Source organism: Melospiza melodia, chromosome 1 (assembly GCF_035770615.1).
Source record: "Melospiza melodia melodia isolate bMelMel2 chromosome 1, bMelMel2.pri, whole genome shotgun sequence".
Classification (NCBI taxonomy): Eukaryota; Metazoa; Chordata; class Aves; order Passeriformes; family Passerellidae; genus Melospiza; species Melospiza melodia.
The window spans coordinates 104804695-104830283 of NC_086194.1; the positions used below are offsets into that span (position 1 = coordinate 104804695).

Sequence of the window (25589 nt, forward strand, 5' to 3'; positions counted from 1 at the left end):
TGTTAGAAAAAATTAAGAGTGGTCTTTTCTCATGTATACCACTTCACCCTTCCCCACACTGAATATAACTACTTCCATCTGCAAGTGCTCCCAGTGCACAGTCTCATAAGGTCTTCTAACTGTTGCTCTTTGTACTCAGTCTTGGTCCTTACTAACCAGATAACTCAAGTAGGAGCAACAAAATTTCTCACTGTTTCTTTTTCAGGTCATTTCTTAATATGATCGACATGGATGGTCAAAAACTCCAAGGCTTCTGCAACATTTCACCACTAGATGAGCAGATCATTTAGTCCTAACCTGCAATCTCTCTCTTCTTTTCTTTTGTGTCTGTTATTTAAGAGTTAGATGACTTTATTTATTATGGAACTGAGACTTGGTTTCCTTATGAAATTCTTGATGAGGGAACTTGGAAGCTTTGTGGAAACCCAGACAGACTGTATCAACCAGATCACACCCATCTGCTTGCTGAACGCATCAAGAGCACTCTAAGGAAAAAACCCTGTAGAGTAGCGTTTCTCTTTTACTAAAGCTACATTTATCCCATTCACTATCTTTATAAAGATGCCAACTGGTTAAATTCTCTATTATATTTCCAGTAATTTTGCCAGTACATAAACCACCTAAGGAGGCTTGGTTTGGGGTTTTTTTTTCTTTCTCGTACACCTTCCAAATAGCAACTATATCTTTCACCTATTTTTTCTGAATTTCTTCATGCCAGAATGTGGCATTGGCAGCATTTAGCAGTATTATCCAGTAATTTTTTTTACTCTATTTCTTTGCTTTTCATAGTGGAGACCTACTACAGACACAGTTATTTTATACAATCTTTCCTACATCAGATAGCAGTATAGTCTCTGGTGCATCATCTTGAGAATATTTCACACACCTGCTGCTCAGACAAAGGAACTACAATGTTCTCCACAGACAAAGAACTGAAGTGCACTCCTTATCTCTGTTATTGGACAAGCTTGATGGTCATTATCTGTCTGTGCCAGACCACTTAACCTGTGAAAAATGTCAAGCAAGTTTAACTGTTTTACCATCCCAGACTAACAGGCTAAAGACTCTGGCCAAAGCGTACGGCAAAATAAATTATTTCTATATGGTTCTATGAACAGAGGCAAAAGACCCCATGATACCCACAAACTCTCAACATCTACAGGAATGCATAAATGAAATAAATTAGCTTCTAACTAAAATTTCAGGCAGAATGACTGGAAGAAAAGCACAAAAAAAATACTAAAAGCCTAATGGAAAATTTTTACCATGCAGTATTTACAGCCTTGTACATCCAAAATAAGCAACTGCTACGTGAATTTGATGTGAATCACAGAAACAAATAAAAACAAATATTATCTCCATTCTTAATTGGTTTATCAATAATTATTTGTTAATCTGAATTAACAGAGACACATAGCTACTCTTTGACCTTATCAAAACATTGCCCCATGTCAATCACATAAGAAGTCCTCAGCCTCTTAATTTGACATCATACAGCAGTAAAAAGTGCACTCCAGCACCCAATATCCAAACTCTAAGACAAAAAACTAGCTTCCTTTTCTAAGGCATACATAACTTGGGCATTTGAACAGTGTTCCAGAGAAAGAGCATCTTTATTAAAGATTCAATATCTCTGCCTCATCAGAAAAATGCTGTTGAGAGATATCACATACTGCCTGAGAATTCTAACAAGTCTGCCACAAAGACTGGAGAAGATCACAGCTAACTCTCATGACATCCTCAGTTAATGAACAAAGGCAAAGACACTTCTAAAAATAACATGCAGTATTCACATTTCAGGCCTCTGTGCACAAAAAGAAAATTTAAATCAGAACAATTAAAAAGGCATATAAACTCAGTCATTAACTAACTTTAAATCAACATTTTAAACAAATTAAAAAGTCAGTCAAGTGTTCTTCCTCCTTGTTCTGAATAAATCCTGCTTTCATGTTCTCAGGGAACTTATAAAAACCTGAGAAGTGACCTAGAAGATACAATAGGTTGTAGAAATAAAAGACACATTTTGAAAAACAGCTTTTTCCTACAGCAAAATCTGATTCATTGCATCCTTCCTCAGAATGGGAAAAAATGTATCTGTTATTCTCAAAGGAGACTTCTGGATGCTCCACAGAAAAAAAAAAACCCACAAAGCAAAATGAAAATACATTCACAGAACACTTAAGGGAGAAAGGAAATGTGTCATAAGAAAAAGGTTGAGAAGACCTCACCCAGAAGACCTTTAAGTCAAGAGAAACCTCCCTTCCTCTCTAAAAGATGATAAAAAAAGCATGCATTCATATCTTGTTGACTTCTAGTAGACATTTCTGGTTTAGGTGTAACCTATGAAAGGGAGATAAGTAATCTGAAGCCATCCACCCTTTTGTTGGATTCTGGGCTTATTAAAACAGAATACATCTGTCACATGTCCCCCACAAACTGCCCATTATCTTATACAGAAGAAGTGAAATAAAGTATGAGGTAGAAGAGAAGAAAATACCTATACCACAGACATATCCTGCTGCAGTAAGTACAAAAACAAACCCCTCCAAGTACGACTGCAATACTTGCTATTAAAAATAGGAGCTACCAACCAGGTAAATCTAAACTAATTTGAAACTGTTCCTCTTGGGACACAGAACTCTGATCAGAGTTAAATTTAGACAATAATAAATTGCAGCAGATGCACAAAAGAAGAAGTAGATGAAAAGAAGCTGGTATGAGTACTGTGCTTCTATAGGTGACGTTAATTAAGTGGGTTTTAGACAGCTGGCTACAATAAATCTCAGTTCTGTAAGAAGCCATGGTAGGTGCTCTCATTCAGCTGTGACTCTTCTGTCCCTCAACTTCCCACAACTGCAGTGACTGTTGTTATCATGCTTCTCTTAAAAATGTCAAATCTCATAGTTCAAGAAAATTTATGAGGAAAAAAGCTGCCAACCAGACAAACACAGGCTCTTCCTAAAGACTTGGCTGTTTCTCAGAGGGAAAGCCAACTGCAGGAGTATTATTATTTCAAATATCAGATTTATTAGAACTACCCAGGGACAAGGCATATTCAGGACTCATAGGACACACAGACAGAGAGCTCTACTGGTGGCATCCATTCCGACACTGATGTACATGGCAAGAACTTACTCTACACTGTTCTACAAGATGCTTTGTGCTCATGGCTTTAAGGCTTAATTTGCAGCCACAGGGAAATATGTCATTTGGAAAACCTGAGGAGAACAACAGTAACAGTGTGATTTCATATCAATCAAGATTATCCCTGCAGCCAGCTAACCACAAATCTGTGGCATTAAGATTATACAGAAGCAAGGTGGATGAGTGGTTATCACTTTGTGCAAAAATGCATGAAAGATGACTGTGCAAAAAAACCCTGCTGTGCTGGGGGACATTACTGGAAGAAATTCTTGCTTTGCTCAGATTTTTGTACTAACAACATCAATTTAAATTCCTTTGGTGACAGAAGGTGGCACATTGGAAAATAATATGATATTAAAATCACAGTGGCCAGATACTGAGTTGCTGAGCAACCAGACGTAGCTTCTGACATCTTAAAAGTTCAGAAAACATCAAGCTCCAGAATCAGCTTCCTAATTATGGACAGCTGAACTAACCATTTCTAAAAATCTTGGCCACCATTTAAAAATACATCTTAATTCTAAGGAAGACTATGAGTCACACTTCCAAGAAGCTTCCAAGTCCATACCTGTAGCATACACACATACAAAAGGGGAATTAAAGAACTGAAAATTCAGGGACTGATTCTAAAAATTTGCATGAGTCTACAGTTTAATAACACTGAAGAAAATTAGTATGTTAATTATGATCCCAATATTAAATTATTCATACATTTCCTTTACTGCCTCTCCTTTATTTTTACTGCTTGAAGATTATTCTGTGTTTCTTGCTGGCAGAATTAATTCCAGGTATGTTCTCACTATATGCTGTGCTCATCTGCAGTATCATTTCAAGTGTTTCAGGGGTGCCTGTAGATAGGTAAAAATTCAATGGCTTCCAGAAAGGACATTTCACTGGAGTATTTTTCCTCCTTGCTAATATGCTCAATCACAAAGGGAGGACCTAAGTTTTCAATCCCTGGTGTATTCTATTTCTATTGGTTTAAATATAAAAGGACAGTAAATAATACTGTAACATGAATTCTGCTGTGAGAAAAGCAACCCTACCAAAGGCATGAAAATGCTACTAATGGATAGGATGCCTAAGCCAGGGTCCTGCCACCTCTACAACACTCCTGCCAATGATGCCAGCAGAATCATCACTCTTTCAAGTGCAATATGCTCTGGCAGCATACTTTGCAGGAGGCTGCTATGTCCAGCATAGAGAGAGATGGAGATGAGCACCCTATTTGGTGGTCAGTATAAGAGATCATCAATGAAGATGGCAGAAACATAGCAATTACTGAAAATATCTTCTACATAAGAAAGACATTTGGCAAATTTTTAGTGTACCTTATTTTCTCCAGGAAAGATATGAAAATTTCATTTACATTTTTCGCATTATAATAATTATCTTAAAGCCAAACTTCTCATTTAGGCATAGAAGTGGTTTATTTTAACTACCGACAATGGGAAAGAAAACTGCCAGAAATTATGAGAGTGGCTGTGCCTCTCTTTTGTCTCTCTTGCCTTTTTGTTCAGGTGAGTAAGACTCTTCAAGGAGTCAGTTATAATTGGTGAGAAAATATCAGCCTTGATCAAGCACTGGGTCTAAGCATTCTGCTCTAAAATATGGTCTTGACCAATAATTCAGAGTCAACAACCATCCTCAGCAATCCAACACTGAGATCTAAATGGAGAAGAGAGGAATGTAAAAAGCAGGGCCAAAACTGCTTTTTGGAAACAGGAAACAACACAAATAAATAAATAAATAAATCTGTAATAAATATATCTGAAAAATTTGTTGGTTTTTAATACAACCTTCTAAAAGTGCAGCCTAAGAAAGGAGAGGACCTCTTTGCTTCATAAGCACCAAACCTCCTGGATTTTGTCCTGGAATTGTTATATACCCTAGCATTTTGAAGATTATTTTTTCAAGTGACTTCTCATTATTCTAAATAGCATAATTTGGAAGATGTGTAAGAAAAACAGGGGTTAAGTCTCCAGGGAAGAAATCTGTAGACTCCTTTCTTTGACTCTGCAAACTCATTTGCAAACTACTTACTGCATGTTCAGCACACTCTGAACAGACATTAATATTTTCTAGGGTAGATTTAAAACAGTTACAGAGGGAACACTACCTTTAAATAGATATGGGAAACTAATGTTGTTTCACTAAAAAGTAAATAAATTTACTGCAGGGACCTTATCCACAAGGAGCTAAATTACCCTAAGCCCCACAGGAACAAAAGCTGTAAGACAGTAAAATTATATTGCACTAAGTCCCCTATGCAGAAAAATGAGTGGAGAAAATCTAAATGTACATCATAAACTAAAACACTCCAGTCTTCATACACATGGAAATTTTTGTTTGGGACCACTAGGCAGGGAGATGAGATATATATATAACTCTAAACAATTATTTATACCTGGAACATAACAATGGGTTAAAAATAACAGGCTTATTGGTTTGGAAAGTTAAAGGTGTTCATAACAGCTACAGTTCTTTATTTCCTACACAATTTTATGGAACCAGACAGATAAAAAAGAAAAAACCTTCTGAAAGTTCAGAATATCACCTTTTCATTTTCTATTAATGCGCTAGCTTCACTGGAAACAAACATGTTCCCCTCTTGCAGGATCTTCCTGTTAGTAACAGTTGCACATAAATAAAGTTTTCTAAACAAACATCTTATCTTTTTATGGAAGGAAGTCCATTAATAAGGAATTGACGTCCTTCCTTGAAAAAAAAGATCAGTGCTAATTCTTTCCCATAAACTAAAGAAATAAACTTACACCCTGAGATTTTTTACTCTATTTTCACAGCAAACTGGCTTGTCTGCACGTAGATAAAATGGAACTATTTGGGTTTTCTTATAAACAATATCTCCGTTGCTACTTTGCCCCATAATAAAGAATAATGAATTTCTTCCCTCAGTTTTTGATTGCTTTATGGAACTTGTGCCTTATTTCCATTCTACTCCATTCCTGTTAACAGTATATGGCAGCCTTTGAGCAACTTTCAGCCTGGGAGCTTCAGAAACACACCATAACTTTCTAACATTTTCACCTAGGCCATTATTTCCAGAAAGATGTCCTTTACATAACAAATGCAGCCAAATACACTCTAGCACCTCTACTGTGGTCTTCACTGACTTTGTCAGCTAAAAAGTACATTTCTTTTGCCCAAAATGAGCTCTGTTATGGAAAATCCTCTGACATAACCTTCATCTTCTTCCCTTCTTCTCATAACTTTTCCTTCAGACTAAGCGAATTTGAAGTTGATATTGTAGTGTATACTACTTGCAAAAAATAAACCACAGACTTTTCTACCCTTGGCTTCAGAAAACCAGCATTTTAACCCATTTAACCTAATGCTGAAAATAGAAATGTTAGTATGTTTAAAAAGAGTTTAGATTTGCAGTGTAATTGTACATCCCAATTTAGAATCTCAATGCCATACTGCAAGGAGATCAACCAAAGAGAATGGCAGAATAATGTAGTCTGTGATTACCATACTAGTATAAACTTAGGAGTCAAAATGCCATAGTATTTTTATATGAAATTATCTATTTACCTTAAACACATTAACTCTGGGGGATGCAAGAAACCTCATAAAAATATTTACACAGGAATTTCAAAATTCCTATATAAATGTTACAAATCCAAATTCAAAATGTTGCTAGAAAAATGCTGTTATTTCTCTACAGCTGTATCTATAAATAAGTGCTACTTCAAGGCATCTATCCCAATTTTGAAAGATGAAACACTACTATGTTCCAGCAATCACACTTAGATAACCTAAGAATGGGAAAATAAAAAACCACAATCCTTGACCAAGAGTGTGCATCAACTTTTTTACGGTATGCTTCACTTGAGAAAGGTGCTTGACATATGCCTTAATGCAGATAATTAAGAGAGTGAGACTGAGGCTCCTCTCCTATTTCCTCTGTAGTGAAGTCAAAGATTCCTTTCTGACTCCATTTTGTACTAGAACAGTTTGCTTTCCAAAGATCAGTCTGCCGTAGAGGTGACAGGCCCTGAGCGGGTAAGAGCACATTACACAGCTTTGGTGATATTGGTTCCTTGGACTGTTCTTTGGCATGCATATATAACTTTACATGCTGATTTTTACAGTTTACATTTAGACTACAATTTAGACTACTATTAGTTGCTGGTGAGACTAGAAGACTTGTGCAGGTTTAGTAACACACACCTGAGTGTCACTATAAAAGCAAGAGCAATTTCTTCTTCCCTTAGCTCTATTCTTTTCAAAGACAGGTTCTCAGAAAGGTTTCCCCCCATTTCTGTTTAATTCTCAATAACGTACTGCGGAACAGTGACCTTTTATAAAAACAAAACCAGAGCACTGCTTTAAAAGGTCACACAGTCACTCAGAAAACAGAGTAGGTATTCTGGTATCCCATGGCAGCACTGGAAACAGGGATACAGGTGATAGCTTGACAAGTATCTGGACAGAACCGTATGCCGAAGGTTTTTGTCATTCGTTGGAACTTTCACCTGTTCTCCAGGACTGCGCCGGAGTCACTAAGGATACCTTATACAATTTTCAGTTTTTCTGCCTTACTTTTTCTTTATCCTCCTTCTCTCAGCATGTTGCTTCACAAAGTTTTTCTGACGTAGAATGATTATTGACAGGGCAGAAAGCTCGGGGCAGTCTCAAGAGAGCTCACTAAATGTGTACAAAACACTTAAGACCTTTGATAATTTTATCTTGTAAGATGGGAGTTTTGGTCAGCTGTAGCTAACAGCCGACCAAAATACCTGTGAATGGCTTTAGGACTGCTGAATGGATGGATGGTACCCAGCACAGCAAACAAAGGAGCCCATCCAGCAGTGTCACTGTTACCTGTGCTGCTGTCCTCTCTTGTCCCCTCACCTCCGCGTTCGGCAATACCGGTGTTGCAACTGGTGGAGGAGGTGCTCTGCGCTTTTTCACTTCTGGGTTTGCTGTCATTCCAGAGACGTTACCAAGGGACAGTGATGAACCCAGGCTACTGGAACGAGAATTCACCGAAGGGGAATTTGGTGCTGTGGAAAAACCCTGTAAATGGATTAACATCTTGGATTAACATCACTCTTTAAAAACAATGGGAAAGAAAGAAGAAAAACAAGACACATCTGGTTACCGTTTAAACAATGATATGAATAATCATGTGTGTTCCTCTGCCAAACCTGCTGAATTGCAAACTCTAACTTTTGGAAACTTCCAAAGGTCAACTGGAACAAAGCTTACAGGCAGTATTAATAAGACAGGAGGCACGATAAGCACCTACTGCGGTTTAACAGTAGTATTGATGGGAACACTGCTGCTGCTTGCTATTTAAAATTTAAAGCTCACATCAAGACTCATAATTACAGTTATCCAAATGCATTTGCAGTTGCATTTAATTTACAAGTGTTACACATTTCTGGAAGCAAGATTTACTCTTAAATGAGAATACTGTATTAATAAAATGCTGTCAGTGTCTCAGGCTTGTCTATTTTATTATCTATCTCCCTGATTCACCTGAGTCTTCTCCGCAGATTTGCATACAAGAAATTCTGCTGCCATTAAACTATTTCCAATTTATATGCACAATCACGCATAATCACTTACAACTTACTGAAAACAACCCTTTAACTTGGTGAAAAGAAGTCCTACTGACAGACACCACTCTGGATTCTAACAGGCCCAGATGAAAGGAGAAACAGAAAATTCAGAATTTCCTTACTGTTAAAAATTACTTTAGTTCTCATTGAAAACTTAATAAAATCATTGGAAAAAGTTTAATGGATTTATGAATCTTAATACATTTTATATTAATATGCAAACAGAAACATATGCAGTCACATAGTAGCAAATCTACAAACACAAAAGATTAGAACGAGGATTCCTTGAAAATGTGCATTTTAACTTTAGTCTTTACTCTTAAATTCAACACCTATTTTTTACTCTGCTAATACAAATCTTGCAAAAATATTTTTTTTTTCCCCTCAAAATCTGAGTCATCTTCTCCTTTTTTTTAATTAAGAGAACCTTCTATATTAAACTGAAGATTTTACTTTTTAATTAAGTTATTTGACTGTAACTTCTTCCCAGAAATATCTTCTGTGGAATCACCACGGATACCACCTCACCATGACCTGGAGCTGAATAGCTCTTCTGGAAACATAGGCTGATGAGCATGGTTGATAATGCTGTTCTTATCACAACAGAACATGCTACCACAATTTCAAAACTCTCCCATCAAGGACATATAGCTCTCTGGTGGAATTTTGTCCAAAACCACAGAATACATACTGGCAGGAAACTTAAAGGCCACCCCAAATGCCATTACTTTCAAAAAAAGAAAGATAATTTCTTTTCACAAGTGCCAAGTGCAAGCTTAGGTAAAAAATGAAAAAAACAGGGCAGCAAGATGAAAAACATAATTCACTTAGTTTTGGGACCATTGAGGAAGCACTGATAAAGCATAAAGAGCTGAAAAAAAGAGCAATGCAAAAATATGTATAATACTGGCTCCTTTACTTCCTGGGAAAGTTCCATGTTCCATAGATTCCTGTGAAAGCAACTGAGATGCAAAAGGATTTGTGCCTTATCCTGCATTTACTGTGTGTGTGATGTGAATTACTGACCTAGATGCTTTTGTTAACTTTTATGTTGCACACTGCACAGCACACTTCATCTTGGAATAATGTATTTAGCACAAGTGGAGTATGATACCAGTCTTCTCTGACTGAAAGCAGTGTTTGCTGCATCTTTTTTATCACTAATTTCTCTGAATTGAGTCGCATCAATAGCATCTTTACCCTTCTAGGAAAGAAAGAAAAAAAGGTTGAAGTACAAGGTATTGTTTAAAATATTAGGTATAAACTAATAGAGAAGTAGTCTTGTCTTGGCCCTGTACCTTGGGCAGTGCAAAAAATAATGATCACATCTGAAAGCTAAAAGTTTTAAGTCATAATCAGTGCATATTGTACAAGGTCCTATCAAATAAAGTTTGTTTACTCCTACAGAAACAACAGGTTCATGGAAGGAAATAGTCTCCCCTTTTCACACATCTACAAAACAACTGAACAAAACAATTTCAAAGTGGGTTCTGCAGGTATGCTTTGACTCTATTAATTCTTTAGCCTTCTAGATAAAATGGTGGAGAAATTTTAGACAAAGATGTATGAAAATAATTAAAAAAACCCCAAGACCTCCCTCTTAGCACTAAAAATACTGAGTGCTAGTAAGACGATAGGCTGTAACCAGTTTAAAATGAATATCGAATCTTCTTTCAAGATCTTGTGGCTGCAGAGCTATCAGAATCCTTTTCCAAGTTACAAGTCATTGAGAAGGAATACAGTGATGAACAACTAAACAGGTTAAAGCTGCTTTGTCCTGTTTTTAAGCTTGGATTTCCTGACAGAAGATACAGGGGGAAAGAAGGTAATACTTCCATGAAACTCTAAGTATTTTTTAATAAAAACACTTGAATGATAGAAAAAAACCCCCAACCTTGCAAGTTCATATATTTTTTCTTTTCCATGTCCAACCTTTACATCAAGCCCATTATTCCATTACTGAGCATTTCAAGAACGCTCATGTAAATACCCTTGCCCTAAAACAAAAAATTGCCACAGCTTCCAGGGGAATGGAATGAGGACAGTTTAGAACTAGTTTGGAAAGCCCTCTCATGCAGCAACAAGAGCTTTGCCTAACTGGAGTCAGACCTTCAAATTCTCCCATGTGTGTAGTCATTTTCATTAGCTTCAAGAGAAAAAACAAAACCCTGGACACAAAACACTGACAAAAGTGATTATGGTATGACTTGTCCTTTGTTGTAGAACTAATACCAAGAGACAACACCTAACCCAGCTTTTATATTTTACCTTGGGTTAGACGCAATGCAGTTCCTTTCCAAATCACAGGACTTTGGAGATTTGTTTTTCAGGCAGTTTAGCAAGGCAAAGGCAACTATTAAGAGCATACAACATTAATCAAGCAAAATTTCAGGGACATGACATCTACATGCCAAATACTCTAACCATCTCTCATTTCTTGTTTTTCTAATTTGTTATCAAAGAACCAATTGAATTTATCAAATTACAGCAGCATAAGTGAGGAAAGCCAAGCTCAGGAATTGAAGCCAATGTTACTGGCTAAAAAAAAGTCAGCCATTATCCTCCATTTCATTTGACAAACAGGTTAGCACAAATACTCTGCTTAGATTCCAAATCAGTTCACAGAATCCATGTGCTTCATAAGGAAAAAAAAAAAGAAAAAAAGGAAAAAAGAAAAAAATCAATTATTAAGAGAAAAGTCATGGAAAATAATTATATAAAGAGCTTTCAAAACTGTCTCAACTTGCAAAATCACAGTCTTTGTTAAGCCACTAGTGTTGGAGCACTTTGCTACCAGTTCAAACAGCAATTAATTAATGTGAACTAGAAAGTAAAAGAAACAGTTTGGTTTGGGGTTGTTTTTTCCCCCCGAATTAAAGCAAACCCAATACAAAACCAGATAGACCAGCATAGGTCAGCAGTCAGGTTAGACACTAGCTGAGCATAGGTTTGGAATGGGTACTGAAGCACAACCATGGATTAGAGCCCATTTCAATTCCATAAAGATATCAGAAGGAGGCAAGAAACAACTGCTGTACCAACCCATGGTGCCATCATGTGTCATCACCATTTCATGTTAAACTTGCCAGCTAGGTTTTTTCCCCTCTCATTAAACTTCTGAAACCCAAGGAACGTCCTGTTCTTTCCTAGTGTACCAGGTGTTTTCTTTGGGGTTCAGTAATTTAATGTTAAATTTTTTTTTCCTACTAGTTATTCTATTTGAAATTTAGCTATCAAAGACATTTTTGCAGGGCAAATAAGGACTGCTAAAAACACAGAAGTATGAAGGCTAAGAGTACTCTAGTGAGGTATGCATACCACTCTCATTTTCAGAAGACACCAAGCAGTCAGCTTTCTACAAGACTCCTGAAGTCCCATACCTGCTGAACTCAACACAAGATCTATTGAGAGCCTAAAGCTGAGGCCAGTCTCTGTTCCAAGGTCATCAACCCAGAATGCAATTGTAAACTATCTTTTTCAAACTACCTCCTTTTCAAGATAAACAGAAGTTCTGGTATATTATGAATACTTGGAAAATTTTAAAGTCATATATAAATAAAGGTAAGTGTAATCTATTAAAAATATAACTGTACTGCTGTGAGAATTCAGCTTTACAAAAGCAGATGTGTATAAAAATGGAAATCAGATTATGATTGTTTTTAAAGTATGTCCCTTATATATAACTTTCTTACCCCAAGCCCTGTTACTAGCATTTCCTTGACTTTCTGATGACACTAAGTGGCATTTAAAGGTCAGCAAGGAAGAGGCTGCAGACTGCCTGTGAGAGTGATTTGACTTCCTGTTCCCTGTCCACACCGGTCAATAAAAATTTTTCAAAATGTCAAGTTCTTTTCTTGCAAGGTTGCTACAGACAAGCCTTTCTTCCGCAGCTCTTTGCCAAAACTCACATATTTGAGCTCCCAGTCTTGTTATGCAACTTCCTTCTCAGAAGTTTTTAAATCAGTAGTAATCAATTGAGCTGTTTTAATGCACTCAAAGTACCAGCTGTATTACGAAAAAGTAAGGGTTTTATTTTTTCTAAAATAGAGACAAAAAATAAAAGTATCGTAAAGGATATAGGGTTTTTTTTGCAAGTATATTATGGGTAAATACAAAAGGTAAGATTTACAGCAGGCAAACAAATTAATCTATTCAGTGACAGGAAGAATATTTATGCCTGTTAGATATTTAAACTCCAGTAATGAAAACCTTTATTGATTAGCTGAATGATACCACAACTGATTACAACTGGCCATATAGTGGCCAAAAGTGCCAGACAGACCTACTGCACAAAGTGAACTTAGAAGCTGCTTTCCATGACATGACACTGATATTACACTAAATTTGCTCTAAAATTAACAACACAGAAACTGAACTAATCCAAGATCCTGCATCAAAACTAAAGCATTATACTACAGTCATGACATTGCTGGGAGACACAGTTTAAAAAACCCAACAAAACAAAACAAAAAAAATATGACTACTCAGGTTTTCCTTACTAACCAGCCACACTGAATATAGTTTGTATTTTTGTACTCCCTGAAGCACTCCCTTGTGCTAACAGTCTGCAGTCAGAAGGAAAAATAGTTAACCTTTTCCTGTTCCAAACTGAAAAAATAAAAAAGCATTTTTATATTTTTATGCAATTTATTTTATGCTGCTTTATTATTGCTGCATTTTGCTATTGGTAGGAAATTATCTGGTCACACACCACAATAATAAAAGAGAAGCAACTATTTCATCCCACAACAGTTTTTTTACACAGGCTGCACTGTGTTGATTTTATATGCCTGGCAAGTAAGGCAAGTTCCTACTGTAAAAGTTTTGAGTTATACTTTGAAGTCTGTACAACTAGTGCTACCTTACACTTGTATGAGTCTATCAGAGCATCTAGACAGTAGTTCCAAATCTTGTGGTCAGGGCCCATTTGGTAGGCACCAGAACTTACACAACCAGAACCAGAGATGTCTGAGAACATTCTGTCTCCTGTGCCCCTGCCAGCTCTCCCTCAGTGTGGCTGACCACATTCCTCTAGTTTTAATACAGAGTTTTCAGATCAGACATCCTAGCAGGGCCAGGTGCAATGCAGCCACCTCCCATACAAAATCATCCATTTTGTGTCTCAGTGCTAAAGTGAACAACCTACCTATATGTCACTGTGGAGGTTGCTGCAGTTTTCCTATGACCCAAGTCCACACCATCTGCAGTTATGCTGTTTTTCTTCTTGCCTTTACCATTATTATTTTCCTTGTACCATAACCATAACTTCTCTTCCTAGAAGCTTATCTGATTACTTCTTGTCTTCACCTAGGTTAGCTCATGTGACGGAAAGTGCCTCCACAACTAAGAGTTTCCAGCTCCCACTGATTTATGTTCACTTTGACACTCTTGTGGTGTCCAACTTCTTATCCAGTAGAAAAGCTGAAGAAACAAACACCCAAGGAAAGGAACTAGAAAAATGGAAGCCTCCGGGAAAAAAGTTTTCCAAAACACAAGGGACTTAGATACACCGTGAATTTCTCAGTAGGGAACAAGTATGGGTATTAACTCTGGCCCCTTCCACTGCACTGAGGACAACAATGGTGCACAACCAGAGAGAGCTTCCAAGAACCTTCTTTAGTTTTTGTTATACTTCTTGTGCCTTGTACATATAGAAGAAGTGAAGCAATATTCAAAACTCAGTTTCCATTTGAAAATCACATGGATACTGAATGAACATGGCAAAACCCACAGGTAAGTTGATTGGTTTTTTTTAATGAGCTATCAAATACTATATTTTGAAGTTGAGGAATATAAACATTTTACTCAAATTATTAGGAGATCAGAAAACATGGATTAGGAATACATGAATTCCAGCTAAATGTAAACATGTCGGTAAACTCTTGCAAATATAAAGAAGCAGATGCAGTATCACCCACTACTATCACCTCCCTCAGTATTCTGCCAGTTTGAGATCACAAATTTAATCTGAGTTCTCCAAAACTAAAGTATGTACTATGGCACATATAAAGCAGTGGAATACAAGTCTAGGAATTCAACAATCTGTATTAATCAAGCAACTCGGAGGCTGTCAAGTCAGTTATATTTTTTCAAGATTTTATGACAGATCAGTGCTTCGAGAATTCCTCAATGCTTTGAGAATCAAAGCTTTTAAATTACTTCTGCGATTTAAAATTCAATGTATTTTCTCCAACTAAATTGTCCTGCTTCCTGTTTTACTTCTCAGATTTTCTCAAGTCAGAATACCCTTTATGCTTAATAAAACCTATGTCTATTACTGCTACCCAAATTCATTCATGTCAGTCTGAAGAAGTCAATCAGTATCAAGAGAAATGGACACAATAATTTTTTCCACTGCAGCAATAGATGCAAAAAAGGAAAGACAAACTAACTTGATTTAAATTTTTGCCTTTGTATCATCTCTTCTGTAAGTGACAGCGTGTTTCAAACAAATTCATTTTTTTTTTTAAGTAGCATCCCAACAACAAGCAAAAAATAATCTTTCCTTGACAGAAGAGGGTAGCCACATCTCCACAATTCAGAAGGTGGGAGCAGTCAGAATGCTGCCTGGTACTAGTGGAAAGATCCAATTGTATGAATGGATGTTTGGAAGGCACACACATATAAATCCTTTGTGTCCTCTCTTATTGGTCTGGACACTGAACTCATTGCTGAAATCACCAAGCTTCTATCCTGTGCACCTTGTGAATCACAGCTCAGGAACTTGTTAGAAAGAAGAGAAACACAATTTCTTTGATTCAGAGCTGTTACCACTGACAAGTCACTCTCAACTCTATGTAGTGAATATACACTTGCTACAAATCTTTGTAATGTATAATTAATTTATATTACTGTGTGTTCTGTGAAGGAGAAAAAAAATTATTTTGCTAAAATCTGAAGATATTTAGACACAAATGAAAGAAACTTAGACTGCTAAACAATCTTTTCTGAACAAATGTGATCAGCAAAGCAAGGAACGGTATGTCCAAAACAGCAAACCTCAGCTGAACAACACACAAACTGACATGTTTTACACTTAATATTCCACTACTCTCCAGATTCTCAATCTACAAAAATGCAGCTAAAGATGACGAGACACCAAACTATTGAGAGATACTTCAACATTGGTACAAATGCAGTGACATCCATGAAACAGGCTCCAGCACATGTGTGTCCAGTCCCTTAAAAAGTCATTCTATAGGGCCATACATGTTCAGAGAAAACATGAATATAGGTGCACAAGCTTCCAAAAAGTGCCAACCTCCTTTATGCCCTTATGGTGCTCTGCAGCTGAGACCATCAGGCTGAGTGACAGCACACAAAGTAACTGGGTTCTTTTTTAACTTTCTAGATGCCAGATGTATTTTAAAAAACCCTAAAACGCAAATACTTTTGCTTTTGTTTTGTGAATGTAAACCCTAGTGAGAAAAAGCCATCATTAACATGGCATGGAAAACATTTTGGGATCAAATGCTCCTATGCTCCTTGGCAGTTTAAAGGAAATATTGCTACCCATCACTCAGGTGGGAGGTAGGGAGTGCAGGCAGCAGGCACAATTTGAAGTGAATTCCAAAATCAAGCTGAACTGCAGGTGACAGTCTGGGATGCCACCAGATGCATAGGGTAAGGTTTGTTTGCATTCTGTACAAGCATAAAATGATTCATCTTGACTTTCAGAACTGCATGGACAACTTTGTGTCTCATTTGATGGAATGTTCTCTTTTTTCTTTTCCCTCTTTCCTTTAATATAATTTTGGGAAAGTACCAGAATCAATTGACATCTAAAATGCACCCTCTTGGGGCTGATTTACATCTTTCTGGCTAGACTGGTAAAAACTTATTTTCCAGAAGTGCAACACTTTTTGTAAGAATGCACTCTCAAAATATATCAGCCTATAAAAAAATCACTGTATTTTGAAAATAGATTTTTCATAACTGCCAAAAATACCAGTATGTAAAGCCACTAGGGGAAGAAATAATAATTTCAAAAGAGTCTCAGAAAGGAATATCCAACAAAAGACAGAGAGTCAGTAAATTCAGCTACTCTTTTCTTTCTATAGCCTTTTTTTTTTTTTTGATAGCTACGTGCTTGTAATGAGAGATGTGCAGGGAATTATAAAAGAATTGGTGAATCAGAAAAGGAAATAAGAAAAATGTGGAAAACATTACAAGTCTCTTTTGGCTATTTGTCCAAGTGGAATAAAAGCAGACATGAAAGAAGTAGAAGAGAACACATGAAGTGAAAATAGGAACAAAAACAGTAATTGTGGCAAAAAATGAAGTGAATGTGTTCATGAGATTTGACAAGAAGCTAAGTCCTTGAAGAAATTCAGACATGAAAGTCTGGAAAAGGAGAGGAACACTGCAAAAAGCAGAAGAGTGCAGTGAATGTGACAATAAAAGTACCGCCTTACATCCTGGAGAAGGAACAATGAACTAAGGAGGCTGTGCAGTAGAGAAATCATGTTTTGTAGGAAAACTCCATGACTGTCCACATACTGGCCCAGAAAAATGGTGATGTCCACATTCGCTTGTCATGAAGGCAGTGGGAGAAAAGTCAAACAAAACTCAGACCTGAACAAATTTAGCTCTGAAGGAGAAGAGGATTGACATAGAGAGATTTGTGAATGTGTGCTAAATATTTCCGTGGTAGGGATTTGATACACAGTAAAACATGGAAATGAAGCAGAATGGAAAAAAATAATGAAAGAAACATTTTGAAACCTACTAAAAAAGGTCCAAAAGCCAATGAGAGATCCAAATAGAAAAACACATCTTAAAGAAACCTGAAGAAAGAACTACAGAGGAAAATCCACATGGACTCCAAAACTCAGTTCAATCCCAATACAGAAAGAAGATGATAGGAAAATATTAAGCTGGAAGCAAAACAAGGAAGAACATTAGAAAAGAGGCTATTTACACTTTGCCTCGGAAGGGCATTAGCAGATAGAGTGAGAGCATTCTTGGAAGACTGAGGATGGAAAAATCCCCATTTTTGCAAGCTTGAAAAAGTTGGTTTCTCCTTTCACTTACACTTTTGCACTACATGAAAATAGATTAACTCAATCCAATAGTGTTGAACAACCAAGCCAAAAATCAAAATCTGTCTTTACTAATGGTCTGGCAACAGACTTTAGGAAACAGGGAGTTCAAAAGGTCAAAGACTGACAAGAGAAAAAAAACCCATTTTTCCACTGGTGTTAAGCATTCATCAATCATAAATAACAAAAAAGTGAATCAAAAGTCTTGAGCAAAATTAATTCATCATTCCAATATGAATTGATTTTTTTCTAGAATTACTAATTCTTTTAAATCAATCAGCCAATGTTTTTAGTTCATGGAAGACAGGAGTTGCTACATCTGCAATATATGTCCTCCTGAATTCAAAATATTTAAAAACTATTGCAGAAGAAGTTATTCTCTGCAAATTCTTTTAACATATAGAAACTATTAAACTACTAGACTTGATAATCTTCAATATATTTTCATTGTAGATATGCCAATTTATGCTGGAGGAGAAGATGGAAACTTTACATAAAACATAATATTTAAAAATATCTGCTTTAATGTCTGCATAGTCAATTTTTATGGTGACCAGAATTATGAATGGAATAGTTCCTGGCATGAGGTTTCTGGGTGTGGATTTCTTTGGTTTTGGAGAAATAATTTCTGTATTTTACTGAAAGTATGTTTATTCCATTTGAATTAGAAAGTGTTTTCTCCACATTTTAATGAAAGTGTTGTTGGAAGAATGAAACATGAATGATCAATCCTCAAAACTTTCAGTATCTTCTGACACATATGACTATTGGCCTCTGAAAAATCTCTACTTATTATAGCTGTGGATGAATGAAGAAAATCTACTGAGATTCAAAGGCAAATTTTCATCACAATCTGCAGAACTTCTCTGAAGTCAAAGCTCTGATCTATTCAAGCTCAGGGATCTGGCATCCAGTTCCAGTCCTTATAATCCAACTCTGACACAAATACTTTACTAACTTACAATGCATTCCTGCAACAACTTTTCTCTTTGAAGCATGTGGTGACTGTAGCTGGTTAGCTAGAGGGAGACAATCATCCAAATGTCAAAGCAAATTTTCAAAAAGGAAACTTTACACTTTGTAATGATAAAACACTGGCAAAGATATTACTGAAAAACAATATAACCTCTGTAGCCTTTAAAACCTAAATTAGAAGAACAAATAAGCTTTTGAACTCTAAAATTAGTGCAAATCTTAAAACAAATCCTAATTACAGAGTCACTAAGAAGATTCTAGCAGCAATGAATCAGAAGTATGCAGCCAGGAACTTTATAGTTTCAATTAGCTCTTTCAGAAGTCTGGATGTGCAGGTGTGCATGTACATAACCTCTGTGCACACATACACGGATCTGCATGCAAACACAGGGATGTATGCACACAGCTTATCACTTTGGGTAGCTCTTCCTGATATCTGCACCCATGTTTGTGCCTCAATGCACGTATACCTTCTACACACTGAGTAAAATATGCTGATCCTGAAGCCCAAAGGGCTGGCCTAAGCAAGCTCCCTAGCTCTCTGCATCTTTCACGCTTTACAGGAGTTTCATGAAAACTTCTGACTGCAAAATACAGCATGGGAGCAGACCAACCCTTTAACAAGATATGACAGCTTTCTGCAGAAGACAAAATCAAAAGACAAACTCACATCACGCTTACAGCTTGATGGTCAGGAACTGATGGCAACAAACCACTTTGAATTATAACAGTTGAATATTTAGTCCCAGATCAGCATCAGTGGTCAGAAGTGAAGGAGTCAGGAGGACATCATGTTAGAGTACAGGGGTGGGGAGAAGGTTTAAAGGCAACACCCTCCTGGTGGACAATGGATAGAGCACATCCAGGTGTGGTACACAGCCACCTTCTGTTTGATAACACTTACAGATTGATACCTGCAGAAATTAAATTTGTCTCATCAAAGGAGTTGATCAATTTGGATGGAAAAATACCTATGTTTCTACTTTGAAGAAGTCAAGTGAATTAATTTCAGGATTTGAATCTTCCAGGACCATGAAATTCAAATCCAAGCTTCCTCTCCATCTTGAAGAATGCTCCAAAGACTATCCTCTTCAGAGAAAAATCAGTACCCTGATCATGCTGGCAAAAATCATGCAAATTCATTAATTTGGTTCAGAGGAACAGGCTAAGAATAAAGAAGAAGACCCTCCCTTTGAATTTGCTTTAAAGTAATGCTTGAACACTATTTTAATACCATTGGTCTTTAAGTCTTTTCCTATTGTGAGCATTTTTTGCTATTCTTGCAACTCTAACTTTGTCTAGACCACTCCATCTTCTAAATAAATGTGAAGCGATATTATAGGATAATACTACAAAGGGAATGGAAGTACAGATGTGTTGGAGACCAGGCTACTTCACTCTTTTCCCACTTTGTGTTTACATATATAAAAAATCATAATTTTATCTTCCTTTGCAAGCCTGCAAGGTTTCTCCAAGTCAAGAAAAAAAAAAAAAAAGGAGTGATATGTCCTTAGGAAACCAGAGCTTGACTTGTCAATGTTTATTGTTCCCAAGAAAGTAATTTTCCTACTGCGTATAGCCTTGTTTCTTTGTGAATTTAGTGTGAAGTACTAAAAAAATCACACCTCTCCAATCTATGTATTTTCACAGAATGGTGTACTACAGTTCACTGGAGGGAACTCTCCACCGTTCAGTTTTGGCAGAAACTTTTCAAGCACAGTCCCAAATTTAACTGACTAACTACAGAAGTTAAAAACTCATGGAAATAGATACAACATATACCGACACTTGGACCTCAGCTGGCACAACTACAGCCTAAATAGGGCAACCAGTGCTGGGAATTCACTTGTGGGTACGCACTGCTTCAGATAACAAAGAAAAACCTGCTTTTGCAACAAATTATTGGTTGGTGAAAGCCACTCCCTTCCTTTGCCACTGTTTGCAATTCATCTTCTACAAGACTTAACATGTTTACTTTGGGGTTTTCTCCTTCCCCAGTGAGAAAACTCTCTATAAATTAAGCAACTTCAAGGGGTTTATCTGCGCCACCTGTCCATCAAAAAGCAATGAAGGTCTTACATTTTAAGAGATTACAGTGAAAGTGTCAGAAGACTTCTGCAAACCTGAAGTAGGACAAGAAGGAATGATTCTAAAATGGACTAGTGTAGATAATGACTAGCAACTCATAAAGGACATAGTCCAAAGCCAGTTAAAACCAGCAGGAATTTTTCTATTGGCTCTAGTGAGTTCTGCATTGAGTCTCCCAAGGTCAATATAACTGTATGATGCCAAAAGAAAGTAGTAATACTCTAAATTATGCTGCCACTGTCATTTCTCCAGAAAATCTTTTTCTTCAGTATACTTTCAAGCTCAATGAAAATCATAACAATGCCAGGTAAGAAAGCATAGCTCTGATTTTTTACACATAAAATTTGGCTCCATATAGCCATACTTCAAACTCTTCTGTTAAAGAAATGAAGAAAGTAAAGGACCTTCAACAAAACACATATGAACTGGATCCCAACAAATAGCAAGGATTTTTTTTTTAAGCGTGATCAAAACAGATTGAAAACCAAAATCCAGAGAACCTAATGCATGATCACATACCTTACACTGATATATAATTAGTTCTCTAAAAAATTGGCAGGGGTTTAAAAAACCAAAATACATATTGAACAACATATGAACATGCCTAAAAAGCTAAAAGACCTCTACTTCCACCCTTAGCATGATTCTTTCTTTGATGTAATTTTCAGCCACAGGAAATTAAAAGTAGAACAATCCATTAAGTTCACAATCAAAACAAAAATCATTAAGAAGTCCCAAAGTATTGCCTTTTCATAGACAGAGGATAAAGTGGTTTTTTTCTTCCTAACTCAAAGAAGTTGCATAGGATATATTTTCCCAGCTCCCTTTTCCCCCCCCACTTTGGGATGAGGGGGGAAGAAGGTATCAGAACTTTGGATAGGCAAGTTGCTTTTAATTAAGTACTAGTTAACAACTTCGTCTGACTTGTACAACTGCCAGTATTTTTAGTTGATATCGTCTTTCTGACCTGTAGCCCTTAAACTAGAACAAGGACCTTGTTTAACATTTGTTAAATGTAGACAGCACCACTATCCACTATTATCCCCCTCCCACTGCTGGTGCACTAATCTCCCATGCCAGCTGCTCAAATGTTTACATCTGAAGGGCTTTCTCTGCTTGTGCAGAAACAGCCTCTGCACAATATCTCTCATCTGTACATTTGCCAGAATCAAGCAAGAAAAGCCTCCCTGCTGGAATTCTTGATTAATAAATAGTCTTAAATGTTTCTTCTTCCCTCCCCCCTTCTGTCAAATCCATTGCCATTAGGTTTTTACAAGGCAAACCTCCACAGTGCACTTTACTGGCCTGACTCTTGTCCTGTGCAAACAGCTGTAAATCAGAACAAGCTCCATTTAGAGTCAATGAAATCACACCATCTCTGTACTGAAACCGGGGGAGACTGAAGTCAAGATGATATCTGAGCATTTGCTGGGATGGAAAGAAAAAAATGCTGCCATCAGAGAAGGGGGGTGTGGGGAATTTCACACTAACAATAAAACTACTGCCAATCTCTCCATCTCAATGTGTCAGTGTACTTCAGAGACTACCTACACAATTTATAACCTACACACTGGTCACACCTGGCTCACAGCAGGTCACTGAGATTCTGAACCAGCAAAACACCTCAACAGATGCTTGGGATGGCACTGAAAAGGCCAGTGGGGCCAATGCCTACAGCTAATTTCCTATTTAAGACTTCTGTAGGGCTACGTCTTGCTACCTGCCTTGATCTTCTTTCTCTTCTGCCCTTCCAGCTGACCACCTACAAAATCAGAAATATTTTCCTTAGTTTGCCCAAGTGTTTTTAAATCTGCTTAAAAGTGCAAATGACATTGAAAAAAATATTCAAGAAAGATGAACTGACTACTTCATAATGTTGAAATGCCTTTAAAAAGATTGATCACTATTTGCCACACTCCCTCTGCTTCAGTTCTCATCCCAATATGTTTCTTAGAATTCAAATGAAGTATTATATTCTTAAAACATTTCAATGGCTGAAATTATTTGTAGTCCTTTCTGCTAAGCTCCAAGGGGAGGAACAGCATTGCAACTGCATGTAAAAGACTTAAAAAACCTAATGCAACAGTTGTCTATTAAAAAAAGGAAGAAAAGAAGAAAGAATACAAGACAGGCTACAGGTGTTAGATGATCTCTTTTTGTAGTGATGAACAAGTGCAAAGCACACAGAGAAGCACATTCAGTGCTTCACAGTCTTTGCTTCATACAGACAACTCTGAGTTAAAGGAAGACCTGTAAGAGCCACTAAGTCTTATGTAGGTCTGACTTTGCATGAGAGAACTAAGCCATAAAGTTGACTTAGGAAAACTTCCCCATCAAAGTAAAATGCATTGTGTCCTGTCAGCAAGTGTTTTGCAAATCCTCCCTTACCTGCCATGAGATGTTATTGAGACATATGGTTTCACACGCTACCAAGCAGCTCAGTTTTGCCAACTAACAATAATGCACAGAACAAATATGTGTGGAAATCATGAGATCATCTAATTAAAAGAAATGTTATTGTATGCCACTACTTTTAATGAAATCGAGTCTTTACTGTCCACAGAAAAGGCTGGAAAGAAACCAAATCCTATTAGCGCTCATGCCTCAGAAATTGTTTGCAAAAGAAAAGAAATTATACCTTAACTGGCGCTGAAAATTTTTGCTGTATCTAAAATCTACATATGCTAATAGGATATTTTAGACTAATATAATGAATCTATGGTTACATGGGATTCAGATTATGCCACTACAAAACAGGTTTTACTGCCTAAAAAAATTTTCATTGTATATTAGAAATATGGAATCAATGACATAATATTAGTTGTTTCTGATTTCATCTAGTAAAGGGCACTGGCATAAACACACACAAATCCTTTCACTACAGTAGTTACCACTGAAAAGCCTGACAAGAAATTCCAATTGTGAAAAGCCTGATCCTGGTATAAACTTTTGTTTAAAGGTGGTATTTTCCAGACCACTGCATGCTTGCCACTAAGAACAATATGCTGAATGTGTTATGACCAAATGTGAATTACAAGGCTATTACAGACTATTAAGGGGTTCTGGTAATATTAATTACCAAGAAAGCAAAGCCTGAGTGGTTGACATGTCACTAGAAAAATCTCAAGTGGAATTTTGAGTTTGTCTTTGGGTATTATTTAATGTGCTTTTATTAATGCAAATTAAAAGCCATTGGTCTTATTAGCTGCTGCTTTATTCTACCATTTTTTTTTTTTTTCAGTGAGTTAACTTCAGAACTTTTCAGTGAAATCAGTAACAAAAGATGAATCAGACATAAAAGGATTTGGGTGGTTAAGGGTGTGTCACCAGGTCTTAATTAAACATCCCAGGGAGATATCTGAGCCAACTTACACCAGACTGGCTGGGTACATCACTGTGCAGAGAATGATGCCATACAGCCCAGGTCTGGAATTGCCACACACAAGCCTAACTTAGCATGCTCCTGTTAGATTATGCCTCCCTAAATCACAATGGTTTGTGCTTTCCCATCAATAAGCCTGACACATATCCCTCTGATGTGCTCGCTTCCATTTTGGTGCCTGAATTCTGCTTCTGGGCATGCTGAGCATATAAAGTGTGGAGAAACCATGCTTCTAACCTCCTGCCTAAATTCCAACAGGATCCATAAAATGTACAAATCTCCTTCTTTGTCAGCCAAGGGGCCTGATCCAATAGATATGTTTAAAGCACACCTAATCAACTGGGCTTCACAAAAATGAAACTGCCTGAAAAGGCAGCAATGGTATTTACCTCTTGACTCCAAACCCCTGCCACAAGTTTGATGATTCAGTAAGAGTATGGTAAATCCAGGTCCAAAACCATTGTTTAGGTGAGAAATTACAAACTTTCCCCTCTTGTGAGGAGAGCAAAACTACTCTCTGCTTAAGGACATGAACATGAGTTTAGCTAAAAAGAGACTGAGATTAGGGCATTCATCTGGGCAGGAAGCCACTTGGCTCCTCCAGTTCTAGCTTTAGTGACTACTTACTTGCTGGATGTAACACCTGCTTAGCATAAAACACAGAAAAACATCTCTGGCACTGGAAGCCAGAGCTGCCACTGCACTTAAGTTGGTTCATTACTGGTCTGAATAGTTAAGCTTGCTCTTGCTCTCTGAGTCACTGAATATTTGGGTGTTTTTACAAAAGGATGCTTCCCACATCAAGAATACCTCATAGCTTTGTTCCAGGCAGTCTCCAGCCCAGCAACAGTTTGGTTTTCTTTTTTGCAAAGGAGGAAATAATTCCCTGGTGCTGATATCTTTAAAGGCAAAAAAGAGAACTTAGGTCACTCAACATTTTGGAAAACAGTGGTAGGTGGTAATGCTCTAGAGTAAAAGCTTTAAATACCTGAATCTAACAGCTGATTTGAGATTTGAATCTTGAGCAGAGGCAGGTAACAGACACAGATGGGCAGAGTTTAACAAGCAACTCTTGCTGTGAAGATTTTAGTGGATTCAAAACTTGGGAAATCTGACTCTCAGCTGCTGAGATTCAGAGTCCAGACACCCACACTGTCAGGTATTTAAAACAGGCACTGCCAGGCATAGTTGTTGCCAATTCCTTTTGTAGATATAACACTACTCAAGTCCTTTTGATTTGACTTAATCCATTTCTCTGTGTTCATATCAGAATGCTTCTTGACAATATTTCCTTCAAAATCTCCAGCTAAAACCACTGCAGGACCTGAAGATTATGACCTATCTTTGTAAAAGCAGCAACATGAACAT

At 37.0% G+C, this 25589-nt stretch overlaps 1 protein-coding gene across 8 annotated transcripts in view; it reads right to left on the reverse strand.

Moving 5' to 3' along the window:
- Positions 1-25589, reverse strand: part of COBL (cordon-bleu WH2 repeat protein) — a 155010-nt gene that overhangs the window by 64559 nt on the left and 64862 nt on the right. For all 8 annotated transcript variants that reach the window (XM_063163413.1, XM_063163387.1, XM_063163404.1 and 5 more), the window contains one exon: positions 7993-8187. In XM_063163413.1, coding sequence (XP_063019483.1) covers positions 7993-8187 — 195 coding nt within the window. The remainder of the gene's footprint in view (positions 1-7992; positions 8188-25589) is intronic.